A 19,576-nucleotide genomic window follows, 5' to 3' on the forward strand; every position below is an offset into this window, starting at 1 on the left:
CTTTTGAAGGGTATTGGCACTGACCATTGCTGCCACCGCCTCCCAAACCTGGTTATTCACACCACTGCCCATCCTGCGACCAGAGCTAGGGTAGGTGGGACTCCACGGCATCCAAATGGCGTTCCAGTGATGTGTCACTGAACCTAGAGGCTGCAGTCTTTTTGGCTTTCGTGGACATCTTCCCTGCAGCAGTCGTGGACTAGAAGCACTGAGATGTGTGCTAGTGGCTGGACTTGAAATATGGCGCAAGGTGTGCTGAAGCAGCGAGATGATGGTGGGCGGGCGAATAAGAGCCCACCCACTATGGAAATGGCGTGTTTCCCAGGAATTAATAAATAATATGGCAGGACGTTGTTTTACCTGCCTGCTACTGCACTTTGTGCAAATCTGGAACGATTCCTCCCATTCTGCGGAAACTTGGACTGATAATCTATCTCTGCTGCTGCAAGATGCCAAGCTACTCCAGCAGCTGTGGACATTTCTGAGCAACAGAAGGTTGAAGGCCTACTCACAAGACAAGGCCAGCACTTCAAGAACAGTCACTAACAGTCTCCCACAGATAACTCAGACATTTACAGCTCAGAAGGAGGCCATCAGCCCATCGTGTCCACGCCGGTCAACAAAAGATCTGACTACACGAATCCCATTTTCCAGTGCTTGGCCCATAGCCCTGGAGGCTATGCCAACCACGCTTTCAGGCAGTGAGCTCCAGACTCCCATCACCCTCTGGGTGAAAATGTCTCTCCTCAACTCCCTTCTGAGCCTTCTACCTCTTACCTTAAATCTATGCTCCCTGGTTATTGGCCCCTCTACTAATGGAAAAGTGCCTTCCTATCCACCCTATCTATGCCCTCAGTCTTATACACCTCTATCAGGTCCCCTCTCAACCTTCACTGCTCCATAGAAAACAACCCCAGCCTATCCAATCTTTCCTCATAACTCAGCCCCTCCAGCCCAGGCAGCAACCTGGTAAATCCCTGCACCCTCTCCAGCGCAATCACATCCTTTCTATGTGGTAACCAGAACTGCACACAGCATTCCATTTGTGGCCTAACCAGTGTTTTATACAGTTCCAGCTTAACCTCCCTGCTTTTGTATTCTATACCTCAGCTAATAAAGTCAAGTATCCCATATGCCTTCTTAACATAAGACCATAAGATGTAGGAGCAGAAGTAGACCATTCAGCCCATCAAGTCTCCTCTGCCATTCAATGAGATCATGGCTGATCTGATAATCCTCAACCCCAATTTCCTGCGATTCCCTTACTGATTAAAAATATCTCTGCCTTGAATATACTCAACGATCCAGCTTCTACAGCCCTCTGCGTAAAGAATTCCACAGTTTAAATACCCTCTGAAAAGAAATTCCTCCTCAGCTCTGATTTAACTAGGCGGCCCCTTACTCAGATTATGCCCTCTAGTCCTAGACTCTGCCACAAGATGAAACAACCTCTCAGCACCTACCCTGTCAAGTCCCCTACGAATATTATATGTTTCAATAAGGTCGCTTCTCATCTTTCTCAACTCCGATAAGTACAAGCCATTGTAAAAGATAAAAATAAAAAATAAACCACCTTATCTACCTGCCCTGCAACCCTCATGAATCTGTGGATATGCACACCAAGGTCCCTCAGATCTTCAGTACATTCCAGGGTCCTACCATTCATAGTGTAATCCCTTGCCTTGTTTGCCCTCCCGAAGTGCATTACCTCACACTTTTCCAGGTTGAATTCCATTTGCCACTGCTCTGTCCACCTGACCAGTCCAATTGATATCCTCCTGCAGTTTACGGCTATCCTCCACACTATTTACCACCCTACCAATTTTCATGTCATCATACTCCCTACATTTAAATACACCACAAACAGCAAGGGCCCCAGCACCGAGCCCTGCAGAACCCCACTGGAAAGAGACTTCCACCATCACCCTCTGCTTCCTGCCTCTCAGCCAATTTTGGATCCAACGTGCCACTTTGTCTTGGATCCCATGGGCTCTTACTTTCTTGACCAGTCGCCATGAGGGACCTTAGCAAGGCTTTTGCTAAAGTCCATGTCGACCACATCAAATGCATCACCCTCATCAACACTCCTGATACCTCCTCAAAAAATTCGATCAAATTTGTCAAACATGACCTCCCCTTAACAAATCCATGCTGACTATCCCTGATTAATCAGTGTCTTTCCAAGGGCAGACATAATCTGTCCCTCAAAATTCTTTCTAGTAACTTACCCACCATTGAGGTTAGACTGACTGGCCTATAATTTTCCGGTCTATCCCTTCCTCCCTTCTTTAATAATGGGACAGCGTTAGCAGTCCTCCAGTCCTGTGGCACCTCACCTGTGGCCAGAGGGGATTTGAAAATTACTGCCAGGGCCCCGGATATCTCTTCCCTTGCCTCCCTCATCAGCCTGGGGTATATCTCATCCAGGCCTGCTAAACCTGCTCAGCCCAATCATCTTCAGCTGCTTCATCAATGACCTTCCTTCCATTATAAGATCAGAAGTGGGGATTTTTGCTGGCGATTGTGCAATGTTCAGCATCATTCACGAATCCTCAGATACTAAAGGAGTCCATGTCCAAATGCAGCATGACCTGGACAATATCCAGGCTTGAGCTGACAAGTGGCAAGTAATATTCATGCCACACGTGTCAGACAATGACTATCTCCAACAAGAGAGAATCCAACCATCGCCCCTTGACCTTCAATGGCATTACCATCACTGAATCCCGCACTATCAACATCCTGGGGGTTACCATTAACCAGAAACTGAACTAGAGTAGCCATACAAATATGTGGTTACAAGAGCAGGTCAGAGGCTAGGAACAGGTATGATATAGTCGGGATTACGGAGACATGGCTGCAGGGTGACCAGGGATGGGAGCTGAACATCCAGGGGTATTCAGTATTTAGGAAAGACAGGCAAAAAGGAAAAGGCGGTGGAGTTGCATTGCTGGTTAAAGAGGAAATTAACGCAATAGTGAGGAAAGATATTAGCTCTGACCATGTGGAATCTGTATGGGTAGAGCTGGGAAACACTAAGGGGCAAAAAACATTAGTGGGGGTTGTATATAGACCCCCAAACTGTGGTGGTGATGTTGGGAATGGCATTAAACAGGAAATTAAAGACACATGCAAGAAAGGAACATCTGTAATTATGGGTGACTATAATCTGCATAAAGATTGGGCAAATCAAACTAGTAACAATATTGTAGAGGAGGGATTCCTGGAGTGTATACAGGATGATTTTCTGGACCAATATGTTGAGGAGCCAACTAGAGAACAGACCATCCCAGACTGGGTACTGTGTAATGAGAAAGAAATAATTGGTAATCTAGTTATGCGAGGCCCCTTGGGGATGAGCGAACGTAATATGATAGAATTCTTCGTCAAGATGGAGAGTGATGTTGTTTCTGAGACTAGGGTCCTGAATCTTAATAAAGGAAACTACGATGGTATGAGACGTGAGTTGGCTATGATGGATTGGGAAACGTTACTTAAAGGGATGATGGTGGATAGGCAATGGCAAACGTTCAAAGAGCGTATGGGTGAACTGCAACAATTGTTTATTCCTGTCTGGCACAAAAGTAAAACAGGAAAAGTGGCCAAACCATGGCTTACAAGGGAAATTAGAGATTGTATTAGATCCAAGGAAGAGGCATACAAATTGGCCAGAAAAAACAACAGACCTGAGGGTTGGGGACACTTTAGAATTCAGCAAAGGAGGATATAGGTATGTGAAGAGAAAAAGATTGGTGAAGACAAATGTAGGTCCCTTACAGTCAGAAACAGCGGAATTTATAATCGGGAAAAAAGGAATGGCTGACCAACTCAATACATACTTTGGTTTTGTCTTCACAAAGGAGGACATAAGTAACATACCAGAAGTGTTGGAGAACACAGGGTTTAGTGAGAGGGAGGAACTGAAAGAAATCAGTATTAGTAGGGAAATGGTGTTGGAGAAATTGGTGGGATTGAAGGCCGATAAATCCCCAGGGCCTGATAATCTACTTCACAGAATACTTAAGGAAGTGGCTCTAGAAATAGTAGTTGCATTGGTGGTCATCCTCCGAGATTCTAAAGACTCTGGAACAGTTCCTACAGATTGGAGTGTAGCTAATGTAAGCCCACTATTTAAGAAGGGAGGTAGAGGGAAAACAGGTAATTATAGACCAGTCAGCCTGATGTCGGTAGTGGGGAAAATTCTAGAGTCCATTATAAAAGGTTTAATAGCTGAGCACTTGGAAAATAGTGGCAGAATCAGGCAGAGGCAGCGTGGATTTACAAAAGGGAAATCATGCTCGACAAATCTACTGGGATTTTTTGAGAATGTAATTAGCAGAGTTGATGAGGGGGGACCCAGTTGATGTGGTTTATTTGGACTTTCACAAGGCTTTCGACAAAGTCCCACATAAGAGATTAACGTGTAAAATTAAAGCGCATTGGATTTGGGGTAGTGTATTGAGATGGATAGAAAACTGGCTGGCAGATAGGAAACAAAGAGTAGGAATAAATGGTTCTTTTTCCGAATGGCAGGCAGTGACTAGTGGGTACCGCGGGGATCGGTGCTTGGACCGCAGCTATTCACAATATATATTGATTTAGATGAGGGAACTAAGTGTAATATCTCCAAATTTGCAGGTGACACAAAGCTGGGTGGGAAGGTGAGCTGCGAGGAGGATGCAGAGATGCTTCAGTGTGATTTGGACAAGCTGAGTGAGTGGGCAAATGTATGGCAGATGCAGTATAATGTGGATAAATGTGAGGTTATTAACTTTGGTAGCAAAAGCAGGAAGGCAGATTATTATCTGAATGGCTATAAATTGAGAGAGGGGAATGTGCAACAAGACCTGGGTGTCCTCATACACCAATCGCTAAAGGTAAGCACGCAGGTGCAGCAGGCAGTAAAGGCGGCAAATGGTATGTTGGCCTTCATAGCGAGAGGATTCATGTACAGGAGCAGGGATGTCTTGCTGCAATTATACTTGGTAAGACCACACCTGGAATAGTGTGTGCAATTTTGGTCTCCTTATCTGAGGAAGGATGTACTTGCTATAGAGGGAGTGCAGCGAATATTTACCAGACTGATTCCTGGGATGGTGGGGCTGACATAGAAGGAGAGATTGAGTCGGTTAGGATTATATTCACTAGAGTTCAGAAGAATGAGGGGTGGGATCTCATAGAAACCTATAAAATTCTAACAGGGCTAGACAGGGTAGATACAGGAAAGATGTTCCCAATAATGGGGGAGTCCAGTACCAGGGGTCACAGTCTGAGGATACGGGGAGACCATTTAGGACTGAGATGAGGAGAAATTTCTTCACCCAGAGAGTAGTGAGCCTGTGGAATTCGCTACCACAGAAAGTAGTTGAGGCCAAAAGATTGTATGCTTTCAAGGAGTTAGATATAGCTCTTGGGATGAAAGGGATCAAAGGATATGGGGAGAAAGCGGAAGAAGGCTACTGAGTTGGACGATCAGCCATGATCATAGTGAATGGCGAATCAGGCTCGAAGGGCTGAATGGCCTACGCCTGCTCCTATTTTCTATGTTTTCAGTGATTATCAGCCCTCTCAAATATTGTCCCTCCTTCCATTCGATTGGACACAGCAACATGCTATAACAATGCTGTGATCATCGCACAGGACATATTCCTCTGTCCACAGTTACTCCAATGGATCTGAATGAATGCTTGATTTGAGCTAAAAAAAAAATGGATTATAATACAGGTGACAAAGAAAAGTGAGGACTTAACTGCAGGCATGATGCCTTAGAGAGTTGCAACTGATGGCTGCCTAGGTCTGCCCCAATGAACCTGAAGCCTGAACAGGTTCACTAATTTCATCAACTCCCATAGCTACAGCTGATTCTTCCTCAATGATAGGTTGCTTCTTGTGGAAGTGGCTTATTTGATGTCAAGAATGCCTTCTGCAGTCAACTATCTTTCACAGGCATGATGAGACTGTTTTCCCTAAACAGGACTGAATGCATTGTGTGAAGGCTAACATCAGAAGGATGCCTCACAAGTAGAACACAATTGATTTGGTAGAACTTGGATTACTCCACTGCAGTTTTGAGAAAACGCTTTTACAATTTAGAAAAATAAGCTGCTGACCAGCACTGAATTCAAAGCAGACATAGAAACACCAACATTTATCCAATTCCATTTTTGCAATATTCTCTTTTTGGTAAATCTATCAATATTTGGTGAACGTCAAATGAAAAGTTGCCTCTCTCAATATAAATAAGACTGAATTATGAAAACACATTTCACTCTGATATTCCTCAAAGGGAGCAGCCCCAGATTGAGAATACATCATGTGTAAAATGTGATTCTCAACTTCAGTCATCTTCTTTAATGTGAGCAATACCAAATGGAAAAATAAAGACAGATAAAGTATATCCATTCCTTAACTCTGGCAATATTTCTTCTTACTTTTATAGTTTCCATACATTTCCACTTATAATGTTAAACTTACTTTAGTAATGTTCTTCCGGAGCATAAGAAATGAAACTTGGAAGGAGCGGTGACAGGAGCCAGGACTGATCGGATCTCTGGGGCTCGGGGAGGCCTATCCCGGCAAGTTTGCTAGGGACGGGGTGGAGGGGCGGCGGCTGGGAGGAGCCCAGAAGCAATGCTGAAAAATGCCCACATGCTGGGTCTGGCACTTCCCCCTCCTTCCTTGAGCACCGAAAAACCTTGCTGGAGACAGTAGTTCCAAATTCCTGACAGAATTTGAGGTACATAATTCATTTAAATATTATAATTAACCATGTGCCTCTCCAGAATGGATTAAATCAGCCGACTCCCAAATTCCCCAGTTAAAGCAGACGAGTTCGAGCCATATTTTCTCCTTCCAACATTTTAACCCATCCCCACCAACGCTCTCCATATCCTGCGAGGTTCAAAAATTCCCCCATGAATACAATGGTGTACGTCTCGATGGTTTAATTTAAAGTTATCATTCTTACCTTATTTACGAACATTAACTCTCCTGCATAGTGCTGGATAATACGTTCAACTATAACTTCAATTTCTGACTCAAGGGATGGTATATTCAAATGCTGAAATCTAGTGCAACAAATTTAACACATAAACTGTAATTTACTAAGTCTCAAGCACAATTCCTTCACAACGAATAGGTTACTCTTTAGGTTTTCACTAAGAATCTAGAATTAAGGCATTTTTTTTCAAATTAAGGGATAATAATGGTGAACAACAATTTGGATTATAATCTACAATATTGGCCCGGATCTTGCATCCTGTGGCAAAGCAGGGATGTACGCCATGAACTGTATTTAAAAATACGTTCTTTAACGTCGGCTGCAGCGGGAACGTGCTCTCCCGACGGCAGCACAGACCCATCGCTGAGGTAACTACGGATAGACAAGGTGCAATTCCAGAGAGGCTATGCCTCCTTTACTGTCACGGGCTGGACAAACATCCCTTGAGATTTGTCTTGAGCTCAAAACGTTAATCACTTTATTTTTTTCACCCATATTTAATTTCAGCTCCCGGTTCTTCTCCAACATCGACGGAATTCAGGAACCAAGGTGTTGGGATGAGGAGGGGTGGGACTGCGTGCCGGGGGGTTGTTTTGACACTTCCGCTAATTCGAAGGGATGTTATATTGAGCAAGCTCTACGCCTGCTAAAAGCAGCCTTAAATGAAATCAGTGAAATTACGAAAGTAAGTACTGGGCAATCAGCCTAAATTTATACGCTGACAGGTTTCCGGCAGGGCCAGCAGTTTGGGCTCCCTGGAGCACTTTTAGGCGATGCGAGATTAAGTTGACTCCTCAGAAATTGCGGATCCGTTGCAGCCCTCAGTAGCAGCGAAAACCACTGGGACCGAAGATCCGGGCCAGTACTTATCGTGTCAGTACAGTGTCTTGATAATTTACATATAACCCTAATCTCCCATGTAATTATAGTTTGAGAAATTAATTTATTGTATGCTTCCACCAGGGTGTTACATGTCTTAAGAACGAAATAATTGAAGCAATTTCAATATTTCACCCCTCTCTTATTTTTACTTAGTTCTGTTGAAGGGTCATAAGGACTCGAAACGTCAACTGTGCTCTTCTCCACCGATGCTGCCAGACCTGCTGAGTTTTTCCAGGTATTTTTTATTTTTTGAATTGAAGCAATTGCCTCGATTTCAATCCCACCAACCCATATCTCTTGGCCCATTTCTGGGCGTGATATGGTCAGGGATGAGAGTCAAAAGGTGTAATTAGAATTAAAATAGCAACATTGAACAACACACTTCCATTTAAATAATACTCTCAAATTGGACCATCAATGAGGCTTCTTTAAAAGGCAGATTTAAAGCCCCCTAAGATTCAAAAGTCACGGCCCAATAACATCAGCAACACAATGACTTAAAACTTAATTGCAGATTTTGGAGGTTCACAACAAATTTGAGTATGGTCATTGAATAAGAGCTGGATTCTTCTTGAGATGTTCTAACTTCTTGGGTTCACTTGTACACAGACCAGCTCTGTTCGCCAGTTTAAAGCAAAATACCGTGGATGCTGGAAATCCGAAACAAAAACAGAAAATACTGGAAAAACTCAGCAGGTCCAGCAGCATCTACGGAGAGAGAAAGAGTTAACACTGAGTCCGTATAACCCTTTTTCAGAGCTTTGATCATATGGACTGGAAACTCTCTCTCCACAGATGAAACGTTAACTCTTTCTCTCTCCACAGATACTGCTAGACCTGTGGAGTTTGTCCAGCATTTTCTGTTTTTGTTCACTAACTTGTTTACTTTGTTTATGGGTGAAAAAAATAAAGTGATTACTCATTTACTTGAAGCCAGTGGTAAAGCTCCTTTCTAGGTGGGGATCATATGGATGTAGCATTGCTTCATTAACAGAAATGTGGTGGGCCAAGTAGATCAAGGGCAGAATTTTGCTCTTGGCGTGCAGGATCAGTGGGGGGCGGGGGGTGCAGTCAGGAAGCCGACTGCTGCCTGCGATTAACAGCGCACTGCGCTTTCACGCTGGTGGAACAATTAAGGCCTGCCCAGCATGATATGCAAGTGGCTGAGCGCTGGGTAGGGGCAGGGGGAGGAGGGCGAGCAGGCCTCGTGTACAATTCGCACATGCGTTCAAAAGACCATTGAATAATCTGAGGCACCGAGCTGCCTCAGGGAAATGAAGAATATATTGAAAACATTGAGCAACAGAAAAATTTAATAAAACATGTCCCCTCACGTGACTTATGAGCAAGGACATTTTTTTTATTTTCATTTGTGTTTGTTTTTGGAAAGCTCATCCCGCCTGTGGATGAGGTTTCCAAAAGAAATGCAAAGGCCACTTGGCCTTTTCACCTACCCGTCAACTGTTAGGTTGAATGGGCGGTGAAAAATTAAGGACAATTGATAAAAGGACTATTAAGGCCATTAAGTTAATCGTTGGCAGACTCCAGCGTGTGCCTGACTGAACGATCGCGCAACTGCATGTTGACATCAGCATGCTTGGCTGACATCATTGCGCGTCATTTCACACTGTCGGATCAGGCATGCACCCACCTGTCATGCTAAAAATTCTGCCCCAAGTGTCAGTAGGAGAACATTTAGGTGACAGTGATCATCATAACATACATTTTAGGCTAACTATGGAAAAGGACAAAGAACAGTCCAGAGTATGAAAAATTAACTGGGGGAAAGCCAACTTCAATGAGGTAAGAACAGATATATGTCTGGGTGACCGCTTTGCGGAACACCTTCGGTCTGTCCGCATGCATGACCCAGACCTCCCTGTCACTTGCCATTTCAACACACCACCATGCTCTCATGCCCACATGTCCGTCCTTGGCCTGCTGCAATGTTCCAGTGAAACTCAACGCAAACTGGAGGAAGAACATCTCATCTTCCGACTAGGCACTTTACAGTCTTCCGGACTTAATATTGAGTTCAACAATTTCAGATCATGAACTCTCTCCTCCATCCCCACCTCCTTTCCGATCCCCCTTTTTCCAATAATTTATAATTTTTTTACAAATATATTTTGCTTTTCCCACCTATTTTTAAATTTATTTCGATCTGTTGTTTCATCTCCACCTTTTAGCCCATTTCGATCCCTTCCCCCCCACCCACCCCCACAGGGCCATCTGCCACTAGCTTGTCCTGCTTGATACCTTTAATGTCACCGTTAGCACATTCCTTAGATAATATCACCACCGTCAACACCCCTTTGTCTATGACATCTTTGGCCGTCTCTTCTTGGCCTCTACCTATCACTGGCCCCCTATCGAGCTCTACCTGTCCCACTCCCCTCTACCAGCTTATATTTCACCTCATTTCTATATTTCTTAGTTCTGATGAAGGGTCATACAGACTCGAAACGTCAACTGAATCCCTCTCCGCAGATGCTGTCAGACCTGCTGAGTTTTTCCAGGAATTTTTGTTTTTGTTCTAGATTTCCAGCATCTGCAATATTTTGTTTTTATCTTGCATATCAAGATTCTATCTAGCTCTGACTTAAAAATATTCAGAGACTCTGCCCTCACCGCCTTTTGTGGAAGACAGTTCCAAAGATCTGTGACCCAGAGGAAAAAAATTCTCTACATCGGTCTTAATATTTTTAATCCCCTAGTTCTAGATTCTCCCACAAGAGGTAACATCCTCTCCTCAACCACTTTGTCAAGGCCCCTAAGGATCTTATGTTTCAATCAAGTCTCCTCTTCCTCTAAACTCTACTAGATACAGGCCTAGTCTGTCCAACCTTTCCTCATAAGACAACTTGTCCATTCCAGGTATTAGTCTATTCTACCTTCGCTGAACCGCTTCCAATGCATTTGTATCCTTCCTTAAATAAGGCCAATATTGTACACAGTCCAGATGTGGTCTCACCAATGCCATGTATAATTGAAGCATAGCCTCCCTACTTTTGTATTCAGTGTCCCTCGCAATAAACATTGTATTAGCTTTCCTAATTACTTGCTGTACCTACATGCTAACCTTTGTGATTCATGCACCAGGACACCTAGATCCCTCTGCAGTTGCTCACCATTTAGATAATATTCTTGTTTATTTTTCTTGCTAAAATCGACAATTTCACATTCTCACACATTATACTCCATTTGCCAGATCTTTGCTCACTCGCATAACCTATATCCCAATAGTCGTTTGGTAGTACAGACCTTGGAGTATTGCTGAAAAGAGAGACGTCAAAGCTTTTCATCTTGCACTCATCAGGACACTTCGCAAGAAAACCAATATATGGGAAAAACAACAATTTATACTGGATGAGAAGAGAGAGTGCTGATTGGTTGGCAAGTAGACTGATTGGTAGGGGTGTTGCCATGGAGAATTTACCAATTGATACAGAATAAATCTATACAATACAAATTGTTCTTCTCCCCTTATATTGGTCTTCTTACCAAGTGTCTTGATGAGTGTAAGATGAAAAGCTTCAATGTCTCGTTTTCCAGTATTCTATTTATATCCTTTTGTAGCCTCCTTTTGCACTCTTCACATCTCACTTTCCTACCTATTTTTGTGTCATCAGCAAATATAGCAACCATACCTTCAGTCTCTTCATCTAAATCATTTATATGAATTTTAAAATGTTGAAACCCCAGCACTGATCCCTGTGGCACACCACTTGTTACATCTTGCCAACCAGAAACATACCCATTTATGCCAACTCTGGCTAGCCAACAGGAAACAATCTTCTATCCATTCCAAAATGTTAGTTCCGACACCACGAGCTTTTATTTTTCACAATAACCTTTGATGTGGCACCTTATCAAATGCCTTCTGGAAAAGTACAGTACTTCCACCAGTTCCCCTTTGTCTACAGCATATATGTTACTTCTTCAAAGAACTCCAATGAATTGGTTAAACATTATTTCCCTTTCACAAAACCATGCTGATTCTGCCTGATTATTTTGAATTTTTCCAAGTGCCCTGCTATAACATTTTTATTAATGCTTCAAACATCTTCCCTATGACAAATGTTTAATTAACTGGCCTGTAGTTTCCTACTAAATGAATATTGCAAAGACAATAGGCCCTGACAACATTCTGGCAATAGTACTGAAGACTTGTGCTCCAGAACTAGCTGTGCCCTTAGCCAAGCTTTCCAGTACAACTACAACACTCGCACCTACCTAGCAATGTGGAAAATTGCTCAGGTATGTCCTGTCCACAAAAAGCTGGACATATCCAACCCGGCTAATCACTGCCCCATCAGTGTATGCTTGATCATCAGCAGAGTGATGGCAAGGCAATATAACTGGTTCTCCCAGCTAGTGGAGGGGGTTAGGCTGGTGGGGAGAAGCAGGGTGTAATGTCATATGACTCTCACCCTCCAACTCTCCACGTAGGCTTTGACATTTCTTTGTCTGGAGTTCCGACCATTAAGAATTTGGAAGGAGTTGCAGGGTCCTTTGTCCTAGCAGACTGGAAGACTGGTGGTCAGGCCTGGCTTGTGAAATACAGATGGCCTTTGTACAATTCTCTTTGAATTTGGGTCTCTGCAGCCCACAGGGTTGTTAGCGTCTCTTCAGAGATAACAAAGGTGTCTGCTTTTCTGATGCTGCCAGAAAATTCCTTTTGTTTCAAAGTCCCAGCCAGACATGGCATCACTCATTTTAAAGTCTTTGTCCAGTTTTAAAAATTTTAGAATTAACCATGAGGATATCTACAATTCTTCAAAAATATAGGGTGTGAGGTCTTAGGCCCCCACCCCCCACCAATGTTCCTTGCAGCCTCAGAAGAAAAAGAAATGAATTTTAATTCAGTTCTTTTTATATGTGGTCTTATGAAAGAAGACTAGGAAGTATAGAAGTACACATGTATTCTCTCATTTCCACTGGCATGTCCAGTGGCAATGGCAGTTCCCTGCTACATTTTCCTTTTCTGAGGTTTAAACCTGGCTTCGTGCACCAGCAAGAACACTGCCCTTTCCTGGGATGTGGAAAGGGTCGGTTGACTTCGGAAGGTTCAAAATTAATCTTTTGGGGAAGTCTATACAGAGTTCTGAATTCACGCTGTTGGGGATCAGGCATCAGACATCGGTGTCAGAACTCTGCCTGTCCAACTCTTTATTCATTCATGGGATGTGGGTATCACTGGCTAGGCCAGCATTTATTGCCCATCCCTAATTGCACTTAAGGTGGTGGTGATGAGCTGCCTTCTTGAACCATGAGGGAGAAGAGTTCCACCTGGTTCAATGAAGAGTGCAGGAGGGCATGCCAGGAGCAGCACCAAGCATACCTAAAAATGAGGTGTCAACCTGGTGAAGCTATAAAACAGGACTACTTGCGTGTCAAACAGAATAAGCAACAAGTGATAAACAGACCTAAGCGATCCCACAACCAAAGGATCAGATCGAAGCTCTGCAGTCCTGCCACATCCAGTCGTGAACGGTGGTGGACAATTAAACAACTCACAAATATCCCCATCCTCAATGATCGAGGAGCCCAGCACAGCAGTGCAAAAGATAAGGCTGAAGCATTCGCAACAATCTTCAGCCAGAAGTGCCGAGTGGATGATCCATCGTGGCCTCCGCCGGAGGTCCTCAGCTTCACAGATGCCAGTCTTCAGCCAATTCGATTCACTCCATGTGATAAAGAAATGGCTGAAGGCACTGGAAACTGCAAAGGCTATGGGCCCTGACAACATTCCAGCAATAGCACTGAAGACTTGTGCACCAGAACTTGCTGCCCCCCTAGCCAAGCTATTCCAGTACAGCTACAACACTGGCATCTACCCGGCCATGTGGAAAATTGCAAAAAGTTCACAAAAAGCAGGACAAATCCAACCCAGCCAATTACCACCCAATCAGTCTACTCTCCATCATCAGTAAAGTAATGGAATGGGTCATCAACAGTGCTATCAAGCAGCACTTAGCAATAACCTACTCACTGACACCCAGTTTGTGTTCTTCCAGGGCCACTCAGATCCTGACCTCATGACAGCCTTGGGTCAAACATGGACAAAAGAGCTGAACCCCCTGAGGTGAGGTAAGAGTGACTGCCCTTGACATCAAGGCAGCATTTGACGGAATGTGGCATCAAGGAGCCCTAGCAAAACTGGAGTCAATGGGAATCAGGGGGAAAACTTTAGATGCAGATCCAGGTGCCTTTTAAATGAGTTGAGGATTTCTGCCTCCACCATCAAACCAGGCGGTGAAATCCAAACACCGACCACCGTCTGGGTGAAGAAGTTTTGCCTCATGTTCCCCTTCTAATCCTTCTACCAATAACCTTAAACTGTGTCCCCTGTAATTGACCCCTCAGCTAGGAGAAAACAGGGCATCTCTGTCTACTCTATCTAGGCCCCTCAATCTTGTACACCTCAATCAGGTCACCTCTCAGCCTCCTCAGTTCCAAGGATAACAACCCCAGCCTGTCCAATATCTCCTCATAGCTGCAATTTTCAAGCGCAGGCAACATTCTTGTAAATCTCCTCTGTACACTCTCCAGAGCAATTAAGTCCTTCCTGTAATGTGGCAACCAGAATTGGACATAAAATTCCAGCTGTGGCTTAACCAGCATTTTATACAGTCCCATCATTACATCCCTGCCTATGTATTCTATACCTCATCCAATGAAGGAAAGCATTCCATATGGTTTCATAGAAACACAGAAAATAGGAGCAGGAGTAGGCCATTCGGCCCTTCGAGCCTGCTCGCCATTCACTAGGATCATGGCTGATCATCCAACTCAATAGCCTGCTCCTGCTTTCTCTCCATATCCTTTGATCCCATTCGCCCCAAGAGCTATATCTAACTCTTTCTTGAAAACATAGCATGTTTTGGCCTCAACTACTTTCTGTGGTAGCGATTTCGACAAGCTCACCACTCTCTGGGTGAAGAAATTTCTCATCTCAGTCCTAGATGGTCTACCCCGTATCCTCAGACTGTGACCCCTGGTTCTGGTCTCCCTGACCATCGGCAACAGCCTTCCAGCTTCTACCCTGTCTAGTCCTGTTAGAATTTTATGGGTTTCTATGAGATCCCCCCTCATTCTTCTGAACTCCAGCGAATATAATCCTAACCGACTCAATCTCTTCTCATATGTCAGTCCCGCCATCCCAGGAATCAGTCTGGTAAACCTTCGCTGCACTCCCTCTATAGCAAGAGTATCCTTCCTCAGATAAAGAGACCAAAACTGCACACAATACCCCAAATGTGGTCTCACCAAGGCCCTGTATAATTGTAGCAAGACTGCTCCTATACTCGAATCCTCTCGCTATGAAGACTGACATACCATTTGCCTTCTTTACCGCCTGATGCACCTGCATGCTTACCTTCAGCGACTGGTGTACAAGAACACCTAGGTCTCGTTACACATTCCCCTCTCTCAATTTATAGCTATTCAGGTAATAATCTGCCTTCCTGTTTTTGCTACCAAAATGGATAACCTCACATTTATCCACATTATACTGCATCTGCCATGCATTTGCCCACTCAGCTTGTCCAAATCACACTGAAGCATCTCTGCATCCTGCTCACAGCTCACCCTCCCACCCAGCTTTGTGTCATCTGCAAATTTGGAGATGTTACATTTAATTCCCTTATCTAAATCATTAATATATATTGTGAATATCTGGGGTCCCAGCACCGATCCCTGCGGTCACTGCCTGCCATTCGGAAAAAGACTCATTTATTCCTACTTTGTTTCCTGTCTGCCAACCGGTTTTCTGTCCATCTCAATACATTACCCCCAATCCCATGTGCTTTAATTTTACACGCTAATCTTTTATGCAGGACTTTGTCGAAAGCCTTCTGAAAGTCCAAATAAACCACATCCACTAGATCCCCCTCATCAACTCTGCTAGTTACATCCTCAAAAAATTCCAGTAGATTTGTCCAGCATTATTTCCCTTTCATAAATCCATGCTGACTCTATCTGATTCTGCCACTGTTTTCCAAGTGCTCAGCTATTAAATCTTTTATAATGGACTCTAGAATTTTCCCCACTACCGACATGAGGCTAACTGGTCGATAATTCCCTGTTTTCTCTCTACCTCCCTTTTCTACTTTCCTTACCATCTTATCCCCTGTCCTGCCACCTTCATGGACCTGTTGACAAGGTCTCTCATTTCTCTCTACCCTTCCCAATATCCACCCATTTATCATGTATTCCTTACCTTTGTTTGCCCTTGCCAAATGCAGTACCTCACACACACACTTCTCTGGATTGAATTCTACCTGCCACTTTTCCGCCCACTCAACCAAACCATTGATATCATGCTGGTGTCAACAACTATCCTTTTCACTGTTAATTACACAACCAATTTTTTGTCATATGCCAATTTCCCAATCATGACACCCACATTTAAGTCCAAACCCTGTGGAACACCACTGGAACCCATTTTCCATTTGCAAAAACATCCATCGACCATTACCCTTTGTTTCCTGTTGCTGAGCCAATTTTGAATCCAACTGTCCACATTCCCCTATGTCCCATGGGCTTTTACTTTTCTGACCAGTCTGCTATGTGGGACCTTGACAAATGCCTTACTAAAATCCACGTAGATAACATCCACTGCACGACCCTCAATCCTCCTTGTTACTTCCTCAAAAAATTCGATTAAATTAGTAAGACATGACCTTCCCTAAAAAAATCATGCTGACTGTCCCTGATTAATCCGTTCCTTTTTAAGTGACAGTTTATCCTGTGTCTCAGAATTGATTCTAATAACTTTCCCACCACAGAAGTCCATAAGACCATAAGACATAGGAGCAGAAATTAGGCCATTCGGCCCATCGAGTCTGCTCCGCCATTCAATCATAGCTGATAAGTCAGATTGATGGGCCTATAATCATTTGACTTGTCCCTCACACCCTTTTTTAAATAATGATACAACATTCACAAACCTCCAATCCTCTTGTGCCTCCCCTGTATGTAGTGAAGATAGGAAAATGATCCTCAGAGCATCCACTGTTTCCTCTCTGGTACTAGTGGGGTACCGCAAGGATCAAAGCTTGGGCCCAGCTATTCACAATATATGTCAATGATTTGGATGAGGGAACCAAAGGTAATATTTCCAAGTTTGCTGATGACAAGAAACTTGGTGGGAATATGAGTGGTGAGGAGCATATTAAGAGGCTTCAACGTGATTTAGACAAGTTGAGTGGGTGGGCAAAAACATTGCAGATGCAGTATCATGTGGATAAGTGTGAAGTTATCACTTTGGGAGGAAAAACAGAATGGCAGAGTATTGTTTAAATGGTGATAGATTGGGAAATGTTAATGTACAAAGGGACCTGGGTGTCCTTGTACACCAGTCACTGAAAGCAAGCATGTAGGTGCAGCAAACAGTTAAGGCGACAAATGGTATGTTGGCCTTCATTGTGGAGGAGCTAGGATGTCTTACCGCAGCTGTACAGGGCCTTGGTGAAACCATACCTGGAGTATTGTGTGCAGTTTTGGTCTCCTTACCTAAGAAAGGATATACTTGCCATAGAAGGAGTGCAGCAAAGGTTCACCAGACTGATTCTTGGGATGACAGGATTGTCGTATGAGGAGATTGGGCTGACTAGCCCTGTATTCACTGGAGTTTAGAAGAATGAGAGGAGATCTTATTGAAACGTAAAATTCTGACGGGTGAACAGATTGGATGCAGGAATATTTCCTCAGGCTTTTTGGAGGGGGGGCGGTGCGGGAGGTCGAGATCAAGGGGTCACAGTCTAAGGGTACAGGGTAAGTATTTAGGACTGAGATGAAGAGAAACTTCTTCACTCCAGAGGGTGGTGAACCTATGGAATTCTCTACACAAAAGGCTGTGGATGCCAAGTCACTAAATATATTTAAGAAGGAAATAAGATAGATTGCTGGACTCTAAAAGGCATCAAGGAGTATGTGGAGAGCACAGGAGTGCAGTGTCGAGATAGAGGATGAGCCATCAGCCATGATCACATTGAATGGTGAAGCAGGCTCGAAGGACTGAATGACCTAGTCCTGCTCCTATTTTCTGTTTCTTTAACAGCCTGGGATATAATCTGTCCAGCCCTGGTGACTTATACATCTTCAGTGATGTCAGACTCTCCAGTATGTCCTCTCTCACTATGCTTATTGTAGTTAATGTTTCACATTCCTCCCCTAACTAGAATATCTGCTTCCTTTCTCTCCTTCGATAAGACAGAGAGGAAGTATTCATTGAGAGCCCTACCCATACCTTCAGCATCAGGGCACATGCACGTTACCATGTACATCTCTGATGGGTCCTACCCTTTCCGTAGTTTTTTTAATTCATTCACAGGATGTGGGCTTCACTAGCTAGGCCAGGATTTGTTGCCCATCCCTAGTTGTCCTTGAGAAGGTGGTGGTGAGCTGCCTCCTTGAACCGCTGCAGGGGTTCATGTGGGGTAGGTACACCCACGGTGCTGTTAGGAAAGAGGTTGCAGGATTTTGACCCAGTGACAGAGAAGAAACAGTGATATATTTCCAAGTCAGGATGGTGAGTGACTTGGGAGGGATCCTTCCAGGTGGTGTTCCCATCTAACTGCTGTCCTTGTTCTTCTAGATGGTAGTGGTCATGGATTTGGAGGGTGTTGTCCAGGGACCCTTGGTGAATTCTTGCAGTGCATCTTGTAGATGGTACACACTGCTGCTCCTGTGCATCAGTGGCAGGAGTGATTGTTTGTGGATGTGGTGCAAATCAAGCAGGCTGCTTTGTCATGGATGGTATCAAGCTTCTTGAATGTTGTGGGAGCTGCACTCATCCAGGCAAGTGGGCAGTATTCCATCACAATCCTGACTTGTGCCTCAGATGGTGGACAGGCTTTGGAGAGGCAGAACGTGAGTTACCTGTCACAGGATTCCTAGCCTCTGACCTGCTCTTATAGCCACAGTATTTATACGGCTGGTCCAATTCAGTTTATGGTCAATGGTATCCCCCAGGATGTTGATAGTAGGGGATTCAGTGATGGTAATGCAATTGAAAGTCAAGGGGCAATGGCAAGATTCCCTCTTGCTGGAGATGGTCATTGCCTGGCACTTGTGTGGCACAAATGTTACTTGTCATTTGTCAGCCTAAGCCTGGATATTGTCCAGGTCTTGCTGCATTTGGAAATACACTGCTTCAGTATCTGGAAGAGTCACAAATGGTGAACATTGTGCAATCAGCAGCAGCGAACATCCCCTCTTCTGATCATATGATGGAAGGAAGGTCATTAATGAAGCGGCTGAAGATGCTCCTACCAGAATACAAAATAGAAGCAGATAGTAAGAGGTGGAGTGGGCTCCGTTTAGGTACAATGGTGATATTTACTTATATGGAGAACAAGGCTAGAATATTTAATAAATACTTTCCATTGGTGTTTATTAACAAGGAATCTGACAAAATATCGCTTGGAGTGGAGTCGAGACAGTAGAAGCAATGGATAATGTGAAATTTGAGGGGGAGGAAGTACTGCAAAGGCTCGGTATTCTTAGGGTAGATAAGTCATCTTGTCCAAATGACTTGCAACCCAGGTTGCTGAAGGAAGTAGGGGTGGAAATAGTGGAAGGATTTGTCATAATCTAGTCTTCGCTAAATATAGGGAAGGTGCCAGAGGATTGAACAGTGGCAAATTTGACACCCTTATTCAAGAAAGGATAAAACAGACCCAGAAA

At 43.9% G+C, this 19,576-nt stretch overlaps 1 protein-coding gene across 1 annotated transcript in view; it reads right to left on the bottom strand.

Annotated features, from left to right (window-relative positions):
• The window catches only part of LOC144681152 (dynein axonemal heavy chain 8-like), a 1,929,890-nt gene that overhangs the window by 1,601,115 nt on the left and 309,199 nt on the right, over window positions 1-19,576 (bottom strand). Inside the window, exon 14 of the mRNA XM_078542879.1 lies at window positions 6,968-7,067. Within this exon, the coding sequence (XP_078399005.1) occupies window positions 6,968-7,067 (100 nt within the window). The remainder of the gene's footprint in view (window positions 1-6,967; window positions 7,068-19,576) is intronic.

The sequence above is a fragment of the Cetorhinus maximus genome, chromosome 5, assembly GCF_964194155.1.
Source record: "Cetorhinus maximus chromosome 5, sCetMax3.hap1.1, whole genome shotgun sequence".
NCBI lineage: Eukaryota > Metazoa > Chordata > Chondrichthyes > Lamniformes > Cetorhinidae > Cetorhinus > Cetorhinus maximus.